Genomic DNA, 12,315 nt, shown 5'->3' on the forward strand with positions numbered 1-12,315 from the left:
CCCGGGGGCCTGAGGGGGCACAGGGTTCACACCTCTCCCGGGGACTCTGAGGGGGCAGAGGGCTGGCACACAGCCCCTGGGGAGCCTGAGCGGGCACAGGGCTCATACATCTCCCCAGGGGAGCCTGAGCGGGCACAGGGCTGGCACATCGCTCCCAGCCCTCGCAAACCAAGCGGCACACGCTGCCTTGCCCCCGCTGCCCAGCCTGCGCCCCTAGCCCGCGTACACGGCAGCAGGAGCTGCTGGACCCAGAGCAGGAAGGAGCCCTGTGTCCGTAACAGTCCCGTGTGAGCAAATGGAGGCCCTTGAAACGCTCTGAAAGGGACAGGTTTATGTCTATTTCATCACAGAATGGTTTGGATTGGAAGGGACCTTAAAGGTCATCTGAAAGCATGGGCACAGACACCTTCCACTAGACCAGGTTGCTCCAAGCCCTGTCCAACCTGGACAGGGATGTCCAACCTTTCAGGGATGGGCAGCCACGGCTTCTCTGGGCAAACTGTGCCAGTCATCCCTCAGTAAAGAATTTCTTCATAATACCCGATCTAAATCTACTTTCCTTCAGCTTAAAGACATCCCTTCCTGTCCTGTCACTCTAGGCTCTTGTCCAAAGTCCCTCTCAGCTCTCTTGCAGCCCCTTTATGTCCTGGAAGGGGCTGTAAAGTCTCCCTGCAGCCTTCTCCAGGTGAGCACCCCCAGCTCTCCCAGCCTGTCTCCAGAGCAGAGGGGCTCCAACATCTCTGTGGTGGGGACATCTCTGTGGCCTCCTCTGGATTCATTCCAACAGGCCTTTGTTGTACAGGGGATGCCAGAGCTGCAGGTCGCACCCCAGCAGAGCAGAGGGGCAGAATCCCCTCCCTTGACCTGCTCATCCCTGCTGGGGATCAGCCCAGGGCACGCGGGGCTCTGGGCTGCCAGCACACATTACCAAGACACATCAAGCTTCACATTCACAAGGGATTCCATTTTAGTCCTGTCACCTTTCAAGGTCTGCTTTTCCTCAGCATGTCTTCTCTCAGGTTCCTACTTAGACCAGCAGAAAAAGCTGGTAAGGCAGGAAACAGAAGTTGAAGCTCCAGCCTTTGGACAGGATTATGCTGAGGAATGTCCAGCAGTCTCACAGATGCCAGAGATGTTCCGCTCTGGGATCCCTTGAGTATCTGAAGAGTATTTGCTAGAGGTAACAGAAAACTAAATGCACGCTTGCTAATTTTCTTGCCTATTCTTTAAAACTGGTCACTCCCTGGAAGGGATGGTGGCTGCTATAAGCACACCTACTTTGCCATGAAGCTGGTGCTGGCTTATCACATGGCTGTGCAGACACTGGGGGAGCATTCAGGCACCTGGGGAGGCAGAGGCTGCACAGGAAGATTTAGGTGTAATTTAGACCATTCTCAGGGAGACAGGAAGCAATTTGAGGCTGTAGAAGGTCTGCAAGAGGTAGCTGATGCACTCCAGATGCCCAGCAGAAGTGTGGGCAGGTAGAAGCTCAGCAGCACACATTGACAATTGTAGAGCTGAGAAGCAACTGGAACAAAATGGAACCAACCCTGAAACCTTGTTTAGTTACATATTAAATCCAGCTAGAGGAACTGCAGAGATAACTAAACATTGATGGGGAGAAAAGGAAGTAACAGACAATTGTAATAAAAACACTATCTTCACCTAGGTGCTCTAAGTATTTCATGCTTCCATAGGAACTGACATTTCCTTCATCTTCACACTTTAATCTCATTTTGTTTGCATTTACCCAAATTTCTAAAATAGCCAGAAAATTAACTTTTGCACACAATTTTTACCTAATGGATGAGACAAATTATTTTCTCAGAGTACACTTAACCTGTTTTCCATAGCTTTACATCAGGCAACAGCTCATTCAAAACTTGATACACTTATTTATTCTTCTGAATTGACAGATTCGAGTTAATGCTTTTATTTTTGAGGGCCTTTTATTAAATACAGTTCACATGACAAATATAGGCTCTCCAGATTTGTAAACTGTCTCCTAAATCCTTATCTATAGCTTAGCTCCATATTTGCTGGGGTATAAACACAATTAGAATAAGGCATACAAAGGGCTTTCAGCAACATCTTGTTTCACCCAAGACATCATTGTGCCCATCATCTTATAAGGCATTTTTTCCCATGATCAGAAAAACAAATGTAAGCTAACAATAAAATATATGAGAATATTCTCACATGTGAAACAATGACAATTTGCTTTGATGACTTCTCTCTTTGTACAGAGCTGAGGAGACTTTTTTAATTTACTACAGGTAGAAAATCCAATTTTTATATGGAGTCTGTATATTCACGCTGGTTAAAGCATTTGTATGCACATGCAAACTTATATCTTACTTTCATTCTTACTTCAACAAAATAAATATAATCCTATTTCTCATCAGAAGAGTCTGAGATAATCAATGCTGAAGCCATTTCCAGGTTTACCCATTTTTTTCTTCAGTAACTGATGTGGGCAAACTATTTCCTGGGCTTTTTATATGTAAGAATTTTTATGTATAAGAACAATGATGAAGTTCAGCTACTATTTGAATCAGCTGGATTCATATTAATGAAAACCCCATAATGGAATGGAGGATAAGCCCCCTCAGAATGAAAGCATGGCTTTAATACACTGGCTGAGCAACTGGACACTTCCATATACACAAGAAATCTAGGTAAAGTACAGCAGAAATGGAGGAAGTGAGACGTGGAAAAAGGGAGAACAAGAGAGAATTAGCAATTCTCTCAAATATGTGAGTCCCATTCTGATTCTCTGTAACATCCTTCCAAACCCCCAGCAGCCCTGGGGCAATAGGAGCAGCCTAATCCCACTATAATGCTACTAAATAATAATGCTCATTTTCAAGGAAGACATGGTACATATCCTCAGCTACAATTCATCCTTCTTCCCACACTTCAGAGAAAGAAGGTTTTATTAAGTAGCATTTTTCATTCTGACAGACACGACTGCAGGAGAGAAGCCTGCAGCTGCATTCAGCTTTTTAAAACACACTGGCAAGCACAAGTATCATTATACAGGAAATCAAGTCACCCAAAGCCTCTTCACTGTGAAGAGGGTGAGACTGGGAAGGTTCACAAAATGCTGAGAATAGAAAAAGGATCAAAAGCAATGTTCAAGGCATACACAAAGTGAAGAAAAAGGTGCTTTGAAGTCTACGCTTGTTTTCCTCCCTTTAAAAGTCTATACTATGATATGGAAATAAAAGTCAGTGTGGCGGGTGGGGGGGAAGGTCTTCACCCAGCACTTTTTCTAAATTAAGTTCCACAGTTTTGTTTTTGTTAAAAATAAGTCATTTATAATTTAACACCTGTTTCAGGATACTCAGATCTGTGGTGCTGTTAACAGCGCACTTAATTCGCATTATCCATTAAAAAAAAAAAAATTAAAAAGCAGCTCTGAACTTTGCTTCTGAGATGGAAGCACTGTCTCTGAACCAGCAATCATTGCTGTCACTCTTGCTTTGCATCTTTCAAGGCCTGAAGTCTTTCTAAAAGGGGTGGGTGGGAGTAATGCCACATTGAAAAGATCCAGTCAGAAACAGGGAATCCTAAATTATCTTTGTTTAGCTTGATCAAAGCAGAATATAGGTCTTTAGCCTTCCCAAGTTCCTTGGCAAATGCATCTGCTTGAAACTCAAATCGTCGGCTTAATACTGTCAAACAAAATGAGAGAACCTGTGGAGAGAAATGTATTAAAAATTATTTTAAAATTCAGCTAGCTGCAAATTCCTTCTGTGCCAGTAAATACCACCACATCTAGCTTCCCTCATCCCACACATGGCTGTGGCTGCAGACTGATCTCACTGAGCTTTATCCAAGCCACACCTGACACTGGGAGTGCTGCCCAACACGCAGCACTACGCCTCATTATCAAAATGAGACACCCAACACAGCCCCTAGAAAGTCAAACTTCCCCTGACAAAACAGAATCAATATTTAAATAGGATGATACTTCAGAGTTTATGTCTTGAAAATAATTTACCTCATTGTAAGGTGAAAAAATAAACTGGAAAATAATCATCAAGCCTATCAGGGTAGGCTGGGTGTCATAGAAACCAAATGCAGCAAAGAGTTCTTTCTGACCAATTAGCACAGCAAACAAGAAGAAGCAAAGGAAGGAATTCATCTGGAGAAAAGAAAAAATGTTCTTGATTAAGATAAGTCATTACATAACATCACAATATAGATCTGCACATGGATGCCACTGTAAAAAAAAACAAGTAGATTACTTTTGAACTAATACACAGAGAGGAACAAACAGTTGGTTTTTACCTGCTTTCTGAAAACACAACAGTAGAAACAGCACTATTTTCTGCCAGTGAGCAAAAAACAAATAATAAAGGGAGATGAAGCAAGCAGAGAAGAGAGGAGGGAGTACAGGATAGAACCCATCTCCCTGGAATTAAGTATAGGTTCTGAAAAGTTTAAAGCCAAACAAAATGTGTCTGTGCTCTGTTGTATTTCTGTTCCTGGAAACAATCTGTGCTTCCATCCAGCCGTGCAGCATCCTGTACAAACACTGTGCTTGCCTGGCTTTTCAGAGCCAAGAGGCAGGACCATGCCTTACCAAGTTTTCTAGAGGGGGTGATTAGCTATCCAAGTGGTTTTTTGGTCTTTTTAGAGTAAAATAGAAAGTGCCAGAATATTGCTTGTTATTGAAACACACAGAACAGAAAAGAAGGATGGCTGTGATCCAGAGCAACTTCCTGTCACACAGTGTAAGTATATCAGGTACACTAACAAATCTGGAAGAGGGCATTTGGAAACAGCTATAATTACAGATGCTCCAGGAAAAAAAAAAAAAAACAAACCCAGTTTAAAATAACTTACCTGGCTGATGATTATATTTTTGACAGTATGACCTAGTTTCCAGTGACCCAATTCATGACCAAGTACAGCCAGAACTTCTTCATTTTTACATCCTTGTTTCTTATTCTGAGGGAATAACAGAGCAGAAGCATTATCAGGTATGTCTGGACACAGACACATTAGAAAAAACAAGGGAATATCTCACGAAGAAGTTAATATAAACAACACAATGAAAGACAAACTCACTTTGGTTTTAGACTTTGCTTCTTCATTCTCACCATCTTCTCCCTCTGCTGGTTCTTTGTTCAGAGCAGAATAGTCTTCCAGGAGTGTGTCAAAGAGGACTATCCGCTTATTCTTGAAGAATCCATAGAAATAAGCATTGCTGTGGGAAGAGCGCTTAGAACCTGATGGGGAAAATTTAAACACCAGGACCTGAATAATCCCATGCACAGTATGACACATCAGATTTTTCCAGAGGAATTCTCAAAGTCCCCAAATGAACTGTAGACAAACTGACGCAGATCTGTTTGGAAGCTGAAGCATATTCTAATATCTAACAAATGATGTCTCTAACAGAGAAATGTAGTGTGCAATCACTAAAAGCACTAAAACCATAAGAGCAGTCGTGAACATCTAATGTCCAAGAAGAAAAGCTAATTCTATTGCAATTTCAGATTTAGAGTGGAAAGAGCATTCTGAATTGACACTGCTCCAGGCAAAGAACCTGTGCCAAATTATGTAGAATTTTTTCAAACGTGCCAGCAAAGGTGAATGGAAACAGTTATTCCCTTTGTTTCATAGTTCTAAAATGATAATCTTTTGTGCTTCCACTCCTGACCAAGCTGTGTATTTCTATCCCACAGACTCAGAAAAATGCTTCCAACCAGAAGATGAGTTCAGGCTGTGCACTGAGCTTAAGGAAAAAGAAGGAAAATGCTACAGACATTGGCAAGCATTGCAGTATTTGAGCAATGCAATCAATTGCCCTACTACAGCATTCACAATCAATGCTAAAACCCCACAAATTTACAACTACAAAACCTTTTTATTTAAAAAAATAACAAAACCTCACCTTCAACAACATACACTTTAGTCAATGGGAAGTCAATGCTCTTTGCCATTGTTTCAATTTGTTGCTTGAGCTCTCCCTCCGGCAGCGGAATGAATTTATCAAACAGAGGTGCAATATAGTCTGCATAGATTGTAACAAGCACCTGCAAACACATGCAGATATTAAGAACAGGGCATGCAAACCTGTTTAGTACTAAAGGTGGAGCAAAAAAGAGGGCACAATTTCAGAACAAACACTTGATAAAGCAGAGTCCTGTGTGAAGTGGGATCTGTAGGCAGGCTCTCCATGGGCTGCTTTGCCTGGTGGTCAGCCCACAGCTCAGCAAACTGTGCACAAACCACCTACACACCTGAGCAGAACTGGTGTGAACAGTGCAGAACACAAGGCCTCTGGGAGCAGGGGGCTCATCAGTGAAAGGATGTCACTTCCACCAATCCTAGAAAGCTCTGAAGTGGTTCATACTCAGCTGAAGAGATGAAGGAACCAAGAGATAGAAAAAGTGGGACTAATTCCTGCTAACTTGCAAAACAACTGTCTAAAAAGAGGCAAGAAATTTCATGTCCCCTGTTTTGTTTCTGTCTCCCAACTGTCTGCAGGGCTGAGGCAGTGTCTGCCTGATGCCTCTGGCTCCACAATGACTAATAGCCTTGACCTAAAAACATCACTACAGTGCACCTGCATCTCTTCAAACTGGCATCAGCTGCAGCCCAGTTGAGAAAGCCAGAACTAGAATAATGTGATGGAAAGGAAAGCTGAACTCCCTTTCCTCACACCACAAAATTATTTTTATTTATTCATTTTATAAGTTTAAATTCTGGTTAGCGAAAAAGGAACAGGACATGAGAGGCAAATGGACATCAACATTAAATTCAAAATTATCTTGATACGTTTTATTTCACTGAAAACAAGTACCTGGACTTTTGACAGTGTGTGCACTGCTGAAAAAGTCCAATTAAAACCAGAAAAACGGACTTTTGCAAAGTCACAGCAAGTGAGGGCATCAATATGAAACACTACTAAAACAAGTTTTCTTACTGTAATTTTTAGGGGCTTAACCCTCTGCAAATATTTTGCAGAAGGTGTAGGAGATTATTTCATAGAGTGGAAATCACCTTTTCAGTCCAGACTGCTGTTTCAGACCATACAGCATGTGGGGCCTAATCTTCAGGTTTTATCTCAGATCTTTGTGTAATGCCTTGGCATAACAGACTAGTAGGAGGATGCAACTCTAACTCTGATTACAGAGTTATGGGACTGGCATTTTTCCCAAAACCAGACTCTAAAGGGTAAATCTAATACCTTAGGATGATTTTGCATGTCAAAGGCTGTTCAAACACATTAAGGCCTGAAATTCTACAAAGCTGCAGTGAGGTGGCAACACACCAAATGTCTAAGCATGCACTTAACCCTCAGGGGTGGAGGGGGCTCAGAGGAGAAAAGTGAGACAGGAATATGTTCTTTCAACACAGCAGTTAGAAGCTCTGCCAATATGTTTTATTTTCTAGCTTTTGTAATATAGAAGATAGACCAAGCCCTGTCATACTGGGTTCTAAAGTATCTGTAGAACCTCAGGACAAAATCTACATGGACAGCTCAATGGGAAGGCACAGGCAGAGCAAAAATAAAATACTAGTTTGTGATAGGAAAGTGAGAGAGTGGAGTGTGGCTCCAGCTGCTTATGTTCTGGTTCTCACCTCTACACTCAGGAGAAAGGAAAACAGATCACCACACAGTGCTGTATTTCCAGTACCTATTCTAAAGCTTTATCACTGCTTCTCTTTCAATTGATGAAGATACTCCAGTATTAAACAGATTAGCTATATATGACTTAATGTGGACAACTAATATGAGCTATTATTCCTGAACAAGTACATTGAGAGCAAGACACTCTGTTAAAGTTTGCAGACATTAAAATTCACAGGAGATTTAGATTTTTCTTCATTTCCTTTCAGCTGCATTCAGCATGCTGAGCCATACCAGTAAGCTAGTCTGGAAGAAACCCAAATATCCTCTCATACTCACCAAGGAAACAACTAATGTGAAGAGCCAGGCATAGATAAAAAAGTAGTCTCCCCCTATTTTAATAATGTAAAGCAGAAGGGATGTCACTGGCAACAGAATGCACTGAGTCACAACAAATTTCTTGATAGCATCCTTAAAAAAAAATCCCAGCGTCTGCAAAGAAAGGATAAATTGGATCAGTGATGTCAATGTAAATATTAATATGCCACTCTGGTTAGTGAACTGATCCCTTCAGTTAAGACAAATGGCAAAACAGCAATGCCAGTGTCATAAGAAAATCAGAGTCAGTGAAGAAGGAGCTCTCCTAGGAGCTCCTTACATTTACATGGCCTCAAGCCCATGCACATGCACTCCTCCTTAGTAAGGCCTGGCCCAAACCATTATTTTGTGTTGCACATTCATTAAAGGACCAGCCCATCTAACCAATCTGAACCAATTTGGTCAGCACAAGTGCTCTCTGCAGTACCTGTTGATTGAAGCCATGTTTCTCTTCTATGACAAATGTATTATACAAACTCCATGGGAGACCAGTCACTGCACTGAAGAGTGTTGCAAGCAGCAGAAATACCAATGACTGAACAATCTAAAAAACAAAACAAAATCTGATATGAAAACCACCTGATATTTACTGACCCATACTAACAAATATTCTGGGTGTTAAAAATGGCTTTTAGGTCAGTGGTTTAACTGAAACTGGTTAGATGATGACACTAGATAAATTCACAGAATTAACTTGTTCATAATGACTAATTATTGCTCACTATAATAGCTTACTAAGGATTTGGAACACAAATTTGGATACATGCCTCATCCACAGCACAAAGGTAACATAAGCAGTAGACTCAAATTTCTTACCCTTTTAGTGTACAGGTAGGTCAATTCTAGGATTAGTAAAAAGAAAATACTCAAATAAAGAGCTCCCAAAAACTCAGCTCACCACCTCATTTGACTCAAGCAGACACCAGACTTTAACATATAAGCCTGTTTTAATTAGGAAGCTAATTTAAAAGCAAGCTAATTTACTGTTACCAGTTCTCAGAATCATAGAGTTATTGTGTGCACCAGAAAATATTGTTATTTTTACTGTATTACAGGTTAGCTAAATCTCACTTTTAACTAAATACCAATTTAAAAAGAATTATTGCAGTAGGGACCAAACACTTTCACAGGAATTTAAAGCCTACTTACCTCATATTCTGGTCCAAACCCAGCACGACCAGAGATCTGACCAGAGAGTTTCCATAGAAAAGGAATTCCTCCACAGAGGAGAATCATCTTAAAAACAAAACCACATAACACAGAGGCAGTATGAAACACACTGTCATCTTAGTCTACTAACATTTCAGCATGACAAGAACCTTTTAAGGGTGAATAAGACAAGTTTTATAATTAGCTTTCTGCCATCCCTCTGATCTTAACAGTGATAAAACAAGCCTGGAACATCTGGCATTAATTAATTTTTACTTTACAGAAGTAGAGAGCAGGTAATTAGTTTTTTTTCTTGTGAAATACTAGCATATTTGCAAGCCTATTTTTTGTAGACTTTTCTGCCATACTGGCTCAGACATAAGGTAGATCTTCAGAAGACCTCAAAGCTCGTGTGCCCTGGGGTTGTACAACCACACACAGATATTCATTTGCAGCTGCCCTCCTCTCCTGGAGGTTCACCCTGCCCAGAGAAAAGCCCCAGTTTCACTTTCAGTTCTGGAGTTGCTACAGCCATGTTGAAGAAAGCTTCATGGTCTCCTCCTTGTGCCTGCTCCCAAGGTCTCCTGACATACTGGCTGCCAAGGAACAGGGAGGGAACATCTGGGGTACACCACCACCAAAGAAATTCCCAAGCCAGAGCTGCTGAGGCAAGTGCTCACTGCAGCTCACACAGGCCTGGCAGCATTTCCCACACAGCTCAACTTGTAAATATTTCATGTTTGCTTTCTTAGCAAGTGATGCATCACTATGTATAAAATCAGTTTTCAAGCAAGCAGCCTTCCAATACTGATGACACCAGGGGTTTATCTATTTCTTTATTTTGAAAAGGCTTACTCTTAACACTTAGGGTGCATTTTCAGTGTAAGGAGGAGATGGAAAGGATGAAAGCAAGTGTGGTGGCTTTAAAAGCTTAATGGAGAAATGAAAGCCACTCACTTCAACTGCACCTTTTTTTTCTCTCTTTTTACCTTCTACTTACATTTTATCTAAAAATTAGGTAAATTTTAGATAAATTCCTCCAAACACAGGGAAAGGTCTGTATTTTAACAATTTAAAATAACTCTCATGCTGCTTAATTATTTTGCAATGGAAACTACTATAAAACACAATTAAACTGTAAGCTAACACAGTAGTTGTGCAGTATGACTCAGCAATGCAGAAAGAAATTACATGCTTTCTGAACAATTACTCCTTTTTGTGTAACAAATACAGCCACAAACAAAACCAGAATATAAATGTCAGTGCTTGCTGTATGACACCAGAATGCCAACGGTGCAGCTGCATGGGTTCACTAAGAACCAAAATACTTCACAGTTTGAGTACATGAAAAATACCACATGACAGGTACTTACAGTGCCCTCAGCCTCTGAATAGAGGCCTGACCAAAAGCTGAAAGTACTTTTGTCCAACTGATAGAGGCGAGATTTTTCAAACGTTTCCGAGTCCATGATCTGTCCCAGCTCCTGTGGTACATGTGTTGTTGTTCTATACACCCGCCTCTGAAAAATTGAAGACAAAACTTAAAGTCTACACCTAATATTTTAAAGGAGATGAATAAGATCTAAAAATAACACATAAAATGATCCCATGGGCCACCACAGAAAGTTAAAAAGAAAAAACAACACACAAAGGAACAATTATTCCTAAATTCCGGTTTTCTACCAAATTCTAAATATAAAACTGAAGCGTAATTATGTTGTAACCAGAAACTGAACTGCTGGCTTAACAACTTATTTAAAATAGCTCAAATACAGATCACACAAACTGATTTTGCCACAGGATGTTACTTACCACACCACAGTTAAAGCTAAGCTCATTTTGAAACCAAACACCGGATCCTCCCCTACAAACCGTGTGACTTCACCAGAACAGAGCTACGAGTGGCTGCACGAACGAGGTGCTATTTCCTTTTCAGTAGAGAACTTGCCACTTGAAATTTTTTAAGACTAAAAGTCTTTTCCCTCAGCTATTTTGTTTCAGTATACTTTAAGGAAAAGCTCCTACCCTTTGTCACTTCAAAACACATTCTCCCCTGTCCGGGCATCAGGCTGCATGTCCCCGACCCCAGGGCTCAAACCCCCGGTGTGCGGCTGCTGCTAAACCTGCCAGGTGGGCAGGCTGGGGTGGAGATGGGGCTGGCAGGCACAGCCGGGGCTGACCACGGGGACACTCCGTGCTCTGTGCCGTACTCTGCAATAGGAAGCGGGGGCCGGGATGCGCCTGCCAGGGTGGGCATGGCTCGGAGGCTGCCGGACATCACCCGCTCGGGGAGATGCTGAAGGACGGCCCGTGCACGCTTCCTTCCCCGGTTAAACTGTCGCTATTTCAACTCACGCGTTTCCTCATTTTTGCTCACAGCGGGGAGGAGGACCGAGCTGCTGGGGGCGCCGAGCCGCCGTGACCCTACCGCACTGAGCCCCCTCGCCGCTGTGAGGGCTCCCACCATCCGCTACAGCGCGCTGAGGCCGCCCCGGGACCGGGCCGAGCCCTCCACACGCAGGTGACACACCCCGCGTCCCCCGGCTCGGCTCCAGCTCCAGCCCCGGCTCCGGCCATCCTCCACGTGAGGCCGGGCCGGGCCCAGCACAGCCCCGGCCCACCAGCGACCGTCCCCGCCAGAGTCCCACCGACCTGCCGGTGCGCCAGGAAAGCCTCCCAGAGGTAGACGGCCCAGGAGAAGAGCAGGACGGAGCAGAAGATGCGGCGCTCAGCCGGCAGCTCTGCCCACAGGTCGCCGGACAGCGCCATGGCCGCTCCACCCGCCGCGCGCTGCGGCGCCGCCCGGCGGCCGGAGGAACCGAGGGCGGGACGGGGCGGGGCGGCCGTGAGGGGCGGCGGCGGCGAGCTCCGGGCTGGGCTCCGTGAGGGGCGGCAGCGGCAGCCTCCCTGCTGGGCTCCGTGAGGGGCGGCAGCGGCAGCCTCCCTGCTGGGCTCCGTGAGGGGCTCCGGGCTGGGCTCCGTGAGGGGCGGCAGCGGCAGCCTCCCTGCTGGGCTCCGTGAGGGGCGGCAGCGGCAGCCTCCCTGCTGGGCTCCGTGAGGGGCGGCGGCGGCGAGCTCCGGGCTGGGCTCCATGAGGGGCGGCCGCGGCGAGCTCCGGGCTGGGCTCCGTGAGGGGCGGCAGCGGCAGCCTCCCTGCTGGGCTCCGTGAGGGGCGGCCACAGTGGGCTCCGTGCTGG

At 44.0% G+C, this 12,315-nt stretch overlaps 1 protein-coding gene across 1 annotated transcript; it reads right to left on the bottom strand.

Moving 5' to 3' along the window:
• Positions 1 to 2,894: 2,894 nt before the first annotated feature.
• Positions 2,895 to 11,931, bottom strand: ZMPSTE24 (zinc metallopeptidase STE24). The gene is made up of 10 exons (XM_064398332.1): positions 11,771 to 11,931; positions 10,492 to 10,638; positions 9,119 to 9,205; positions 8,397 to 8,513; positions 7,931 to 8,083; positions 5,909 to 6,050; positions 5,080 to 5,240; positions 4,855 to 4,959; positions 4,007 to 4,150; positions 2,895 to 3,699 (listed from the first exon to the last, which is right to left on the bottom strand). Exons 1-10 carry the CDS (start codon positions 11,885 to 11,887, stop codon positions 3,475 to 3,477), a joined length of 1,398 nt encoding a protein of 465 aa, XP_064254402.1. The 5' UTR covers positions 11,888 to 11,931; the 3' UTR covers positions 2,895 to 3,474.
• Between the last annotated feature and the right edge of the window lie 384 nt (positions 11,932 to 12,315).

Source organism: Passer domesticus, chromosome 24 (genome assembly GCF_036417665.1).
Source record: "Passer domesticus isolate bPasDom1 chromosome 24, bPasDom1.hap1, whole genome shotgun sequence".
NCBI lineage: Eukaryota > Metazoa > Chordata > Aves > Passeriformes > Passeridae > Passer > Passer domesticus.

Coding starts and splice junctions, on each gene's coding strand:
- ZMPSTE24 (XM_064398332.1), bottom strand. CDS start 11,887: ATGGCGCTGTCCGGCGACCTGTGGGCAGAGCTGCCGGCTGAGCGCCGC. Junction 9,206..10,491: donor ATTCAGAGGCTGAGGGCACT/GTAAGTACCTGT, acceptor TTTGTTTTTAAG/ATGATTCTCCTCTGTGGAGG. Junction 4,960..5,079: donor AAGCAAAGTCTAAAACCAAA/GTGAGTTTGTCT, acceptor TTATTCCCTCAG/AATAAGAAACAAGGATGTAA.